Source organism: Ceratotherium simum, chromosome 1 (assembly GCF_057802395.1).
Source record: "Ceratotherium simum simum isolate JZ-2026a chromosome 1, ASM5780239v1, whole genome shotgun sequence".
Taxonomy (NCBI): domain Eukaryota; kingdom Metazoa; phylum Chordata; class Mammalia; order Perissodactyla; family Rhinocerotidae; genus Ceratotherium; species Ceratotherium simum.
Window position 1 is genome coordinate 81,272,705 of NC_141900.1, and position 15,096 is coordinate 81,287,800.

The window sequence follows — 15,096 nt, forward strand, 5'->3', positions numbered from 1 at the left end:
TTTGAGGCCCACAATTCTTATTGTACTCATAAAATTATATTCTTTTGAAAATATTGTTCTCTTCAAATCATAATTTATACCTTCAGAATAATATATTTCATGTTACTAAGTGGAGTAATCTTATCTTTGTGTTGTGGGGGAGTACAGATATTTATTCAATGAACAGAGGAAAAAAATATCTACCTTCATAGCTCTAAAAAATTGATATTTTGTGTATATCCATTTACTTAGGACTTCTTAAATGTCTTTGAATAATGTTTTATAAATTATTTAAAATTTTTGTTTACCACCAGTGTCTTAGGCTCGAGAAATGCCATAAGGTTTGGCTGGTAACACCTGGTGGTTAAAAATGATAATTACATGCAACATGCGGCACATAGGTGATTGGCTTTGCTGGAGGAAAAGCTGCAGACTCCATGGAAAGAACTTCTGTCAATCAGAGTTTCTGGTTGTAAGCAATCAAAACAAAACCTCACTGACTTGAGCAGAAAAGTGCTGTCCCCTGAGAACTTAACTTTAACACCAGGGTTATCAGGTTCTAGATACCCCGACAGGCACTGCCACTCCTGGACACTGGAATTTCTGTCACCACTGACACCACCACCTTTCAGCCTGTTTGATTCCCAAGATCTCAATTCAAAGTCTAGAGTAGGATACATCTAATCGCCTGGCCACGGCCACATAGCAGCACCTTAGCTGCAAGGAAGGCTGGGAAAGCATCTGGATATTTTGGCTTATTTAATGAAATAATAAAAGGTTATTACAAGATTAAATGAAATAAATATTTATAAGGTACTTAAGCACAGTGCTTGGGATTTGATGAGTTTTCCAAAATGACAGTGAATATTATTTTACATCTTTATTTGATCATGAGCTTCTTTGTGGGCAAGGACCACATCTTATTCATTTTGTATTCTGGACACAGGGTCTGACATGCTGTGAATGTTTGTTGAATTGCATTGCTTGCCTCTGAATAGAAGCTTGGTCTCAACACTTGTGTCTGTATCTCAATTTATTTATAGGCCTCTTTAAGACCTTTAAGTAAAACGCAATTTAAAAATATATATATATATAACAACTATAATAATGTCCATCCAATATTTGAGTCTTTTTCCTCAAAATTATCACTAACAGAGAATTAAATCTCTCCACAGGGCTTCCAGAGTCCATTAAAACAGAAGATAAGATTTTTATCGTATCATGAAACTATTATCTGAAGGACAATTAAGGTTTTATGTTGTTCAACCAATACATCTCACATCATGGCTGCTCATATTTTTCATTCTGAAATCTCTCTCTTCTCTAAAACCCGCCCGACTTCCAATTTATCAAAGGAAACCTTTTATAGCTGCTTGGAATGCTCCAACAGATCAGTGTTTGATAAAATATGATATAAGACTAAATTTGAAAATGTTTCAGGTGATTGGAAGCCCACTGGCCAAGGCTAGGGGGCAAAATATCACTATATTTTACGTCAACAGATTGGGATATTATCCATGGTATACATCACAGGGGGTTCCTGTTAACGGGGGTCTCCCCCAGAACATAAGTTTGCAAGAACATCTAGAAAAAGCTGACCAAGATATTAATTACTACATCCCTGCTGAAGATTTTAGTGGACTTGCTGTTATAGATTGGGAATACTGGCGACCCCAGTGGGCCCGGAACTGGAACACAAAAGATGTCTACAGACAGAAGTCAAGAAAGCTTATTTCTGATATGCAAGAGAATGTATCAGCTACTGATATTGAATATTTAGCCAAAGCAACCTTTGAAGAAAGTGCAAAAGCTTTCATGAAGGAAACCATTGAACTGGGAATTAAGAGCCGACCCAAGGGCCTTTGGGGTTATTATTTATATCCTGATTGCCACAATTATAATGTTTATTCCCCGAACTATACTGGGTCATGCCCAGAAGAGGAAGTTTTGAGAAATAATGAGCTCTCTTGGCTCTGGAATAGCAGTGCTGCTTTATATCCTTCTATTGGTGTCAGGAGATCTCTTGGAGACGGCGAAAACATTTTGCGCTTCTCGCAATTTCGGGTACATGAATCCATGAGGATCTCCACCATGACATCCCACGGCTATGCTCTGCCTGTATTCGTCTACACAAGACTAGGCTACAGAGATGAACCTTTATATTTTCTTTCTAAGGTAAGACAACTCTTGCCAAAGATAGGGGGATTTCCTCCCTATCCCTGAAAGAGACATTTCTTTGTTAATTATGTTCTTTGAAGAATTCCCAATTAATTGTCTGTTAGATAGGAGCATAATTCTTGCTTTGACTAATCATCCACTTAGACTCTTCATCTATGCAAACTGAATTTTGATTATCTTATTTATTATTATTCTTTTAAGGAACCAAGTAAGGGGGGGAGGGGTTAAAGTGCAAATCAGCAACTCCTTCCTCCTCCTAACTTGGATTGTGCTGCCTTATAATTGGCCTTTTGGAAGGTTATTAAGAACAGCTGGTGGTGAACAGGTTGGAAAATCAGAAAGGATGTTTTAAAATGGAGTAGTTGGCTCACATATGTAGAAGTGGAATTGAAGGCATCCCTGCTTCTGTCTTCACCACCTAAAATGCCAAGAGAATGGGGCTGGCGCCATGGCATAGTGAGTAAGTTCACATACTCTGCTTTGGTGGCCTGGGGTTTGCGGGTTTGGATCCCAGGGATGGACCTATGCACCGCTCCTCAAGCCGTGCTGTGGTGGCATCCCATATACAAAATAGAGGAAGATGGACACATATGTTAGCTCAGGGCCAATCTTCCTCACCCCCCCCAAAAAAAAATGTCAAGAGAAAAAAACTATTTTCTTTTTAATGCATAAAACCAGATTTGATAAAGGATATAAGGGAGACACAACAATGTGAGTATAATTAAGACTACTGAAATGTACACTTAGAAACGGCTAAGATAGTAAATGTGTTATGTGTTTTATACCACAATTAAAAATTTTTTTAATGTTTTTAAAAAAGGTATAAGGAAGTTGCAAATTGGCCCAAAGTAGGTGAATCTATAGATGTAGCCATCTAGTTTATTGTTGACTCTATGACCACAACAAATGGAAAGTTGGTAAGAGTGGGGTGAGTTTCTAAATTTGATAATAAATTCATCACCAGTAGATGTTTTCATAACTCTAGGTTAAAACTTACAAATTGAAGTTGTATTCTGTCTGTTTGTTTTACTTAAGTCATTTACATAGTCAAAGACCTCACACGACCATGAGGGTAACTTTTAAAATAGATGAACTTTCAGCCCAATTTTCTCTCCTTTCTTCTCCCTTTGCTACTCTCATCACTTAAATGGAAACTTCTCGGGAAAGCAGTTGCCACGTAATCTTGGGACTTGGATAATTATGTGTATTCTTTCTATGATGAGAAGACTTGAGACTTGTTTAGATCTTCACATTTGTGAAGCAGTGGTGTTTTAAGATATAACTGAATACCAAGGGTTTATTATGTTTTAATGGAGGCATTTCTTCTTTCTCCACCATTACAAAATTTAATTCATCAGCTGTATTAAAATACAAAGATATTCTGAGCGTTAGGCACCCAAAGGAAGAGGCTCAGGAAGCACTCAGGTGAGGGCTCTCCCATGACCAGGAGGTATCTGTGGAGCATGTAGAGCGTAGAGTTACTCCGCAGGAGAAATGACGTGGGTAGTAGTATCGGGATTTGGTGAATACTGTGGCTCTGAGACCATTAATGAGATGAGTAAGGGAAAAAGTCTCTATTGTGAACTGATATTTATCCTACCTAGAAAAATCAGCAAAAAATGGTTGAGAATGACAGGTAATCAATAGTATCTGGAAGGTTTTAAAAAGTTATCTAAATCTTTACAAAATAGCCTTGACTCTGAAATTGAAAGTTAAATACCACTTTCTTCTATGAAACTTCTTTTTCTTTTCTATCTTTGGCTCAAACAAGTTCCTTTCTGTAGTGATAATAAAGTTACTTTTGGAAGAAACAATAAATTTTAAGGGACAAAGTGTTCATTTCAAAAGATTAGTTTGGACTACTGGTACATTCTGCACATTCTGCAAATCTAGGGTAAGCTTCCTTTTTGAATAGCTACAGCCCAGAAATGCTTCTGTTCTAAGGAAAAAAGCAACAACAGTCAGGTTTCTCATCTATAAACAGTTTTCTGTGACAGTCCCAAGCTATCATTCTGTATCGTTCTAAAACCTTTCTGAATTACGAGGTATTTCCAAATGTTTTAAACCATCGGTTTACCCACCACTTTATTCTATCCATAAAAATCTGCCCACAAATTTTTAAAAACCTGATATTCATTTATATCAAACTGTAAACGACTAGTAATGGCTTCCATTTCTTTTTTTTTTTTTTTTAATTTTTTGTTTATTGCAGTAACATCGGTTTACAACATTGTAAAAATTTCAGGTGTACATCACTACACCTCCACTGCTGCACAGATTACATCATGTTCACCACCAAAACACCAACTACAACCCATCACCACACACATGTACCGAACCATCCCCTTCACCCCCTCCCTCCCCCTGGCTTCCATTTCTGACTTTCCCAAAGATATCTGCATTTTAGACTGTGTGCGTGTGTGTATACACACACTTATAGTTAGGATTAGAAAAACGATTTACCAATACTAGCAAATCTTTTAATCTCTCCAGACCTCAGTGCCTCATTGTCTTAATCTACAGGATGGGAAAGTATTACCTGCCCTACTTACCTAGCAGAAGTATTATGAAAAATCAAATGAGAAAACATATAGGAAAATTTGAAGCACTATAAAAATATATGTAGTACAGCTACCATTTTTTAACAGGTGTCAAAGCCTTAAACTTGAAAGGGGAGTATCTAAGAACAGAATCTCAGTCAGCAGTCATAGCTTGGGAGGTCGCATAGGGGCAGTAACATCTCATTTCAAGCAGCAGTTTTCTACTACATACGCATAAACACAACTGAGATATAACTTGATGCTATGCTTTAAAAAATAATGAAAAGAGTTTTCTTGACTAGATTTAAAAATGTTTATCTCTATAATTAATTAATGTTCCCTCTGGTAACACACACAGAGAGCTCATTAGTGATGCTCCAGCGACCCACAGTGGGCGCCTTACTTACATGCACTGTGATAAAGCATCAGCGACTGAAACCCAAGTGTGAAGAATGAGTCCTCTGGGTGCCCCTACCCTCTACTTCCAAAACCTTGATTTGAGCCCAAAATCATGAGTAGGGCAAGGCAGCCCTATTAGAACCTGGGAGATTTGTTGCCATTACATTGTGTGCTGTTCCTTTATTTCTCCTTTCATGTGACATCACTCATGTGACTCATGCTCTCAGGTGGTCCCAATCTACTCTTAGAGACATCCCACCTGTGACTTCCCTCACTGAAGAGTACTCTTGTTTTTTTGGTCCCCAAAACATAGCTGCTCTGTGATTCATTTAGGATCCCACTCTCAGCTAAGGGACCGTGAACTAATTTGGTAGAGAAATTTGCCTTAACATCTGCTACTGCCTCCTCACCTCCAGTCAACATGTGCATGAAGGCTTGCCGTTTTGATCCAGTCCCAATAAACTCTCTCTGATAATGACGCTAAAGGACACATTGGGAAGAAACTAACATTCTCTCCTGATATCAACCTCAGAAAGTGTAGCTTTCACCACAAACATCTGTAGCTTCCTGAATATGAGATCAATACTTACTGAATATGAGATCAATAAGTTCAATAATCTATTAATATTGATCAATAATCAACAACCTATAAATACAAAATGTAAATACTATGTCTCCCTCCTCCCTCTGATGACAATTCTTAATCCAAAAGAATTCATGGGAGATTTCCAGTTTCCAGTCTGGCATATAAGAAGCTTGGAAACTCCCACTCCTTCTTAACAAGCAAAAAGCTAAATAAACTGAAAAAATCAACTCTTCTTAGATTCATAAGAGGAGTGAGGACACAGGACAAATTGCTGCCCTCAAAATTGGAGAGACAGACGGGTGAATGCCGAAAATCACTTCTTACCAGATCAGAAACCCATGAGCAGACACCTCTGCAGGAACCAGTGCCCGAGCAGGAAAACCTGAACTGTAATTGACGAATTACTGGCAGCTCAATGTGAACAAGTCTGAGAGATAAAAACTCCAGGGGACCCAGTCATGGGGGGGCAGGGGGTGGTATACAGTTTTGCGAGTTTTACCTCCTGTATCTCTACCAGGTTTGCACAGTAAATATCAGAGAAAAATCCCATCCTGCATCCAGCAGGAGGAGGAGAAAAGGAACCATTTTGAATATTCCAGAGCATTCTGTTCTTCTTAACAAGGTCTGCCCTCAGGAGAAACTATTTAACCAGAGCCAAGCCTGCTGGGGTCTTATCGGATCCTAAGTGACCTGGGGAAGAGAAATACTTAACTCCAGCTGGCTCTAGCCTTCCGTATGGGAGAAGAGAAATACTCAACTCTAGCCCCCTCTAGCCAGCCTGTCACACCTCAGAGGGGGGAGAAAATAGCTGAGAACTGCTTGTGAAGTTCGTAGTACAGAGGCATAGGCCCACTAAAAGACTGAGACCTAATCATAGGACTACAGAACCCTTCCATTCCCCCCACACCTTACTAGCTCATTACTAAAAGGCTATTTATAGTGGCTCATTTTATCTAGTGTGAACTATCTGTCTATCAAGAAAAAATTAAATTGTGTCTAGCTATCAAGAAAAAAATTACAAGACGTGCTACAAGGTAATAACGCAATTTGAAGAGACAGAGCAAGTATCAGAACCAGACTCAGGTATGGCAAGGATGTTAGAATGATCAGACTGGGAATTTAAAACAATTGTAATGAATATGCTAAGGGCTCTAACGGATAAAGTAGATACATGCAAGGACAGATGCACAATGTAAGTAGACAGATGAAAATGCTAAGAAAGCACCAGAAAGAAATGTTAGAGATCAAAAACACCATAACGGAAAAGAAGGTCTTTGATGGGCTTATTAGTAGTTTGCACATGGCAGAGGAAAGAATCCCTGAGCTTCAGGATATCTCAATAGAAGCCTCCAAAGAGCAAAGAGAATAAAAATTGAGAAAAAAGCCAGAACAGAATATCCAAGAACTGTGAGACAGCTGAAAAAAGGGTAACGTACACATAATAGGAATTGATGGAAGGCCACTGGGGGATTTTGGCCTTTCTGATCACATCATGTGACTATGGCGTTACTGTATTCAGGGAAGTTTCAAACTGAGTGGACAGAGGAGCTATGTCTCCTTACATCTTTGCCGAAAGAGGCAATGGACCTGGACCCAGCAGAGTCCTCATTCTGGGCACTGCATGGCTGGCTCCTCCTCTGTCCCATATTCATCATATCATGGATAATTCTCAAAACCATTTCACTTACACTTGCTCATTTGAGCCTTACAAAAACTCCTCTCTTCCTGTCATGTCAGCTTTGACCTGTTCAGCAGACACCGTGGTCATGGGAAATGGAAATAGATATGAGCCTGAAAGGAAAATCAGCTTAACCCAAAATCTCCTCTCTTTTTGAAAATTTTCAAGAAAAAAAAAACCTTTAAATATGGAGATTGTAGGGGCCGGCCTGGTGGCGCAAGCGGTTAAGTGCGCACGCTCGGCTGCAGCGGCCCAGGGTTTGTTGGTTCGGATCCCAGGTGCACACCGCTTGTCGGGCCATGCTGTGGTGGCGTCCCATATAAAGTGGAGGAAGATGGGCATGGATGTTAGCCTAGGGCCAGTATTCCTCAGCAAAAAGAGGAGGATTGGCAGATGTTAGGTCAGGGTTGATCTTACTCAAAAAAAAAAAAAAAAAAAAAAAAGAAAAAAATAAAAATGGAGATTGTAAAACCTTTAATTTGAGTGGACCATAAAAGTGTTACATTAGGAGATTTATCTCTCAAGTATTGATCTTAATAGAAAATGCCCCAGGCAAAATACATTTTAAAGTTCTGATTTTATTTTCCACCAAATCACCCAATTACATTTTCCAGGACATAACTGATGGAAATTCATCCCTGGCTTAAGAGGTGAATGCTTAGTATCCTAAACAGCAGGGGAACATATTATAATTTAACAAACTTATTTAGGAAACCTACTGTAGGAACTTAATTTAGGAAACCGACTGCATACATTCAATTCTTAATTTCCCTCTGAAATGGCCTAGATCCATGTTAATCTTTAAACACTAAAACAGTAATCCTTTAGGATTACAAAACCAAAATTTCCCCTGCTAAAATTTTGTTTTCATCTATCTTAACCATATGGAGAAAAATTCTGGTGGCCTTACCATGACTGGATGAGTCATAAACACACCCCATTAAGTCAAGTATTTTGAAATTAAACACAAATAATTCCAGGGATGAAATATGAGTTGGACCAAATCAGAGCCTGCAGGTCCTTAACACTGTGTTCCTTTGCCTGGCATGGGATCCAAATGACACGAGTCGCTGCAGAGGTGAAGTTCCCAGGGGGGTATTGCAAACTGGAAAGGGAATTTAGCTAAGAGGATTGCAAGGCATTCCTAACTTTTGGCTTCTGTTTCTGAGTCTCATACATATAGCTGCTTTGTGTGTATATGCCCCTAGTCAACTTCAATTAAACAACTTTTGGTGGCTATTTACAGGCTAATTGTCTTCAGAATAATATTCTGTTTGGCAAAATGTAACTTTTTCTTTAAAAATATTTAATATGTTTTTCCATGTGAGTATAGAGTGTAATTTTTGAGCCTTGTTTCATTCAATGTTTGCATTACTCTAAGAAAGTGGAGAGTAGTTTCATCCTATTATATTGAATTCAGCCTCCGATCCTAATCCCTGGCTGGTTGCTTTATATTCAAATGAATAATGAACTCTACTCTTCACCTAGCAAGATCTAATCAGTACCATTGGAGAAAGTGCTGCCTTGGGAGCTGCAGGCTTTATTATTTGGGGAGACATGAACTTAACTTCATCTGAGGTAAGTCAGTATCTTGAAGGTATAGTTAGTATTATTTCAAGGATTTGCTCTGTTTTCCTGTAGAGCTCACTGTAATCAGAACTCTCATGGCTCCTACAGTAAACCTGCTTTACAATAAAAGTCCAAAACAGTACCTGATACATAGATGGAGTTCAATTAATATTATTAACTTTTGTTAAGAGACTAATGATTATATTGACATTTGTTGAATATTTACTATGTGCTAGGATTGTGCTAAGTGCTTTTTTGTTTTGGATTTACTCACTGGTCATAATCACCTTTATGAGGTAGAGACTACCATCCTCATTTATAGATGAGGAAACCTAACTAGGGTAGCAGCTAGTTAGGCTAGTTAGTGATGGAGCTGACATTAACCACAGACAGTTTGACTCTGGAGCCCTTGCACTTAACCACTACATAAAATGTGTTATATCCTATTTTGAGAAGTAGAAACAGATGGTAACTTTTTAATCTCCATGTTGAACTTATTTTTCCTCTATGGAGAAATTAGCTGAAAATTAATAGCATTTAAAACAACATTTATATCTCTTCAAATTTCTCCCAGCTCAGATATTATTTATTCCAAGTGGTCTTCCCCAATCCACCTTAATCATAATCTCTTCTGTGTTTCCAGATGTTGTTTGTTTATATCTTTATAGTGTAATACAGTTTGCCTTGAATTTTAATATTTGTATCTTCAACACTTTAGTTAAATTGAAGTTTTTGCAAGTTCATGATGATCTGATATTATTCTTAGAATTTCACAGTCTCCATTTGGCGCTACGGAGATAGTGTTCATGAAACTGTTTGTGATGATATAAGGTTAAAAGTCTCCTCTGTCCACATATGATAATTAGGTGGGAACTGCAAGGATCAATTCTGACTCTCCAGGTGTGATATTTCCCCTCCAGCACATGTGGCCCGTGAGAAGAGCTTCATCAGGAAGGCGAGTGCACAAACCAGGTGGCCTTGGTTTAGAACATAATAGGAACCACAAAAATAATGACCTAGTTAGCCTTCCAGGCTTTCCTGTGTTTGAACTGTATACAGCATAGAACCCAGGGCAGTTGATATTTGAACGTAATTAACAGGAAAATACAGAAGGCTATAGGTTGACCGTCAACAATAAATCGATAGAATATGATGATTCAGGTTCTAACACAACCATGATAGGTACCACCCACCTGAAGGGTGGCCAGAGGACAGCAGCTTTAGCATGATTACTAATTTGGGTTTGTTCCTCTTTTTTTTCACACCCCTTAACTTGGGAGCTAGAAGGAGAAAAAAGAGGATGTAAATTGGGAAAAGGCAAGGTCACATATGCTGACTCTGGGGCCCATTTGCAAATGCAGTTGCTTAGCCCTCCTGTAACATATTCTCCATCTCCTGTCCCTTTGACTTCTTATCCTTCCTGATCTGGGTCCCTGTGTTTTGGCACCTGAGCCTGAGTTCACCAACTGGAACCAAGCCCTTAGGTTTCAGTCAAGTCCTAAGAGTTGCCTTGTGGGCCTAGATGCTCTAACCCTGCCAGTACCAGAAAAAACACTAAAACCCATTTGTTTCTACATTTCTAGGACAACTGTACAAAGGTGAAGCACTTTGTGAGTTCTGATTTAGGGAGCTACATAGTCAACGTGACCAGAGCCGCTGAGGTGTGCAGCCTCCACCTCTGCAGGAATAACGGGAGATGCATAAGGAAGGCATGGAGAGCTCCCGATTACCTTCATTTGAACCCTGCAAGTTACTACATAGAGGCCTCCAAGGATGGAGAATTTATTGTGAAAGGAAAAGCATCTGATACAGACCTGGCAGTGATGGCAGAGAAATTTTCCTGTCATTGTTATCAGGGATACGAAGGGGCTGATTGCAGAGAAACGAAGACGGCTGATGGCTGCTCTGGGGTTTCCTCTTTTTCTGGCTCACTAATAACACTATGTCTTCTGGTTTTAGCAGGTTATCAGAGCATTCAGTTGTGAGATAACTGAGTTTAAAGGGAATTGTGTGACCTCTAGAGTAATCATTTAGGGAAGAGATGAAACTTAGGACAATTTTTTTCCCTTTTGAAATCCTTTGAGAGATATTATAAGTAAACACACGTCACTTAACATAAACAAGAACATATTATTTGGCTCCAATTGAGCTAAGAAACCAGGTCCAGAGTAAAATCAATGTACTTTTTTTCCTTACTGTAATGTATAAGTGGTATTTAAACTAGAGCTAATATATTTTAGTCTTTATATGAACATATATACATAAAAGTATACAGGTAAATATTAAATTATTGATTTCACAGACTGGTTTTCCAGTTAGCAATTTAGTTAAGGATTGATTCTTAAGTAATTATCTGATACAACAGACAGAGTCACCTCAGGGTGTGACCTGGTTACCTGGTTTCCTGAAGATGACCTAACGCAGAGTTCCTATTCCAGTCTTAGGTTCAAACTAGGCTTCCGCTCCCTGCCTGGGTTCACTGACTGCAGAACTGGTTCCTGATGTGACTTCTCACTAGGGTGCAGCAACTGACACAAGTGGAGATGTATTCAACTCTATTCTGGTATGGCGCCTCTCTCACCCACTATGAGTCCTTCCCTCAGAGACTGGTAATTTGAATATGGTGAAGGCCTTAGTATAGTATTTATGCTTGCTAGTCTGAGATTGCTCTAGATTTGGAAACTGGAGCTATGTTTATAAAAATGGAGTTAATGTCTTTTGCAAGCAAAAATCGTTACTAAAGGGGCCGACCAGGTGGTGCAAGTGGTTAAGCGTGCACACTCTGCTGCGGTGGCCCGGGGTTCGCCGGTTCGGATCCCAGGCGCGACCGAAGCACTGCTTGGCAAGCCATACTGTGGCAGCGTCCCATATAAAGTGGAGGAAGATGGGCATGGATGTTAGCCCAGGGCCAGTCTTCCTCAGCAAAAAGAGAGGAGGATTGGCGGATGTTAGCACAGGGCTGATCTCCTCACACATACACACACAAAAAATCATTACTAAAAAAATACTTAATAAATGACATTTAAGGACCCAGAAGTGCTTTTGGGAAGGGATCCACCAAGAAATATTTGATATTTTGGCCCCCAAATATGAGTTTTGTGTAGTGGGTTTAGAGTCAGTTTGAATCTAATTTGAATTATGGTTTCACTATCCATCTGGTTGTGTGACTCTGGGAAAGTTATTTATATTCTCCATTTTCTTATCTGAAATTTGGTTATATGATTCCCACCTCAGGGAATTATTTTGAGTAGTAAATGGAATAACACATCCCTTGCATACTTTAGCTTTTAATACGTGTTGCTAATCTTCAATTATCTTCCCTTGACCATCAAAGTAATGGAAACACTTAGGATAAAACAGTCTTGGGCAATTTCCTCTTTCTGATGTTATGTTCTATTGATAATCACTTGTGCATTGTGTTCTCTTGAGAGGTGTGTCCAGTCGATAGGATTTCCTTCCCCTGGAGACATCTACTTGGAAGGTAAACTCAAGATAGACATGGTGCTATTATAGAAGGCATGAGACTTGATTCAACCTCCTCCACTTCTTTTGTCTTTCTGTGAAACATTTGCAATCCAGGTGTGATCTTTTTAGCTCTGGGTCCCTGCTTTTCAGAGGTTACTGACATTGTTAAGATCTAATTTCTAAATGTAAAATACAAATAAAACAAAAAATCTTTATAATACCATGAATGAGAGGTAGCATTACATAGATTAACTTTTTAAGAATTAAATTTATTTTCATATCAAAGATAATACAATCACATTATAGAAAAATTTGTAAAATTGGAAAAGTAATGAGGGAAATCACCAATAATCACTATAACATGTACTGGCAACTTTTGGTGTATTTCTTTCTCACATTTCTTCTACAGACTGTTTTTACATGGTTGTAATAATAATATATGCATATTTTTGCATCCTCCATTTTTCACTTGACCATATATTGTAAGTAGTTTTCATGCTATTTCATAATCCTCGAAAATATCATTTAAATATCATTTTTAAGGCCACATAGCCTATCAACTGGATGAAGCACAATTTAATTAACAATTTTCCTTAAATTTTGATTTTTAAACATCAAGCTTTTACTATTTAGTCACCTCATCAGAGAAGACTTTCCAGATCACCCTCCTAATTCATTCATTTACTTATTAATCAATTTGTATACTAATCAATTTATTAAACATTACTTCTCAGGCACTGTTCTAGGCTTTTATATACATTCTTGAACAGAACAAACAGCCCTGCCTTCTTGGAACTTACATTCCAGCTGAGGGAGTCATACATTAAACATACAAATGAGCAATTTATGCCATAAGTTAGATCTATGGGAAAGAAAATAGAGAGCAGAGTGGGGGAGGATGGGACTTTCCAGGTGTTGGGCCTCACTGAGCAGATGCTGTTTGAATGAGAGACAGTTTGCCATGAGGATACTGGGAGAAAGGGTCTTCTGGGCAAATGAGTCAGCTGGTGTATATTTGGTAGTGGGCCTGGTGGATTCAAGGGAAACCAAAGACCCTGGGGCTAGATCCTTCCCTTCGCCATCAGCTTCCTTTGCTTATTCTTTGGTCTGAGCATTTATCACCATCTGATATGGTATATATCATACATGTACTTATTTTCTGTCTTCCCTCCCTGGGATGTAAATTAGGAAAAAGAGGAGTTCATTTTGTTCACTGCTGGAATGCTCTTTGCTACAATGCCTGGCACACAGTAGGTGCTCAATAAGTATTTTGAATGAGTAAATCAATGAGTGATTCAAAAATATGAATCAGTGGAAGCTATAAATTTGTTATAAGCTTTTTTTTAAACTCTGCACATTAACAGTGAGTTATTGCAAAGTCATTCTTGAGTATTACTATTCTATTCTTATCCTAGCATATTAGCCTCTGAAATCACAGTTTAACTCCTCTGTGAAGAGCTAAGGCCTGAAGAGAATAAATCACTCAGCAAAGTCAAAGAGCCAGTTTGTAAAAGAGCCCAATCTGGAATCCCAGTTGCCAAGTTTTCTTTCCACCATAATTCTGGTTGTAATGGAATCCAAATATATTCGTTCAGCTTTTTACCGTGAATTTAATGCATTTTATAATAATTTGGGCTACTACTACTGGTTATGTTCAATCATCCTCCAGATATTCCAGCTGTAGATTCTCTGAGCTTAATTTGGCTCACTGCTCCTGGATAGGAAATCCACCTCCTAAACTGCTCAATGACGGAAGCTTCTTAGGATCTTCCTGACTTCTCTTTACGGAAACAGCAAGGCACTCAGCCTCTCTAATCTTCAGTGTTCTCTTTTACGAAAGGGAGATAATAATGGTCCCTTTTGTCCTTTTATACAGATTTAATGATATCAAGTAGGTAACATACTTAGTGTAAAATCTGGCACATAAAAAACCCCTAGCAAATGTTAGTTATCATTATCAAGTACTTTCAATATTGGTCCCTACAAAAGCTGTGATAGGTAATATTATCTCTATTTTGAAGTAGAAGAAATTATGTATGAGTCAGAGTAGTGAAATGTTTTACTTACTATCATACAGAAGTACTCAGGCCTTGAACTCTTTGCTCTTGAACCTTAAACTAGTTATCTTTTCATTAGATCTCAGCAGAAACTACAGAAGACTTATTTGCACCAAATTTTTAAAAATTAATTTACAGAAAAGCATAACCCACAAGTATAGTGATTCTGGTATCAGGAAGTCAGTGCTTTTTTTGACCCCATGGAAGAAAAACTATTAAATTAACCAATCTACTAGCAATGTACCCTTAAATCTCATACTCTAAATATCTAAATATCATTTACCCATAAAAGAAACCAGGTCCCTTAGGAAAATGTCTGATTCCGGGTCTAAGACAGGAAATATACAAGACGAAGCTGGATTATTTTGTTATACCATAAAGCCAGGATGCTATCAAGGATCACTAGGATTGTATCAAAAGTACTCTGGCACCAACTTAAAGAGTCTCCCACTGCCAAAGATGGGAAAATTTGAGAATCATTAAAGAAATAACTGCAATGGATTGAAATGCAGCAAATGTATTTAAATCCATGAGGTCAAAATGACAATAAAGAAAAACTTTCACTAGCTACCTTTGAAGATGTTGAGGAATTAACTCATTACTCTGAAAACTGGTAAATAGAGGGAAAGAATCAACCATATATTA

The 15,096-nt window shown here is 38.3% G+C and overlaps 1 protein-coding gene across 1 annotated transcript; it reads left to right on the plus strand.

Moving 5' to 3' along the window:
- The first annotated feature begins 1,197 nt into the window (after positions 1-1,197).
- LOC101401531 (hyaluronidase 4) lies at positions 1,198-10,914 on the plus strand. Its single transcript, XM_004418737.3, has 3 exons — positions 1,198-2,154; positions 8,849-8,938; positions 10,513-10,914. Exons 1-3 carry the CDS (start codon positions 1,201-1,203, stop codon positions 10,912-10,914), a joined length of 1,446 nt encoding a protein of 481 aa, XP_004418794.1. The 5' UTR covers positions 1,198-1,200.
- Positions 10,915-15,096: the final 4,182 nt, after the last annotated feature.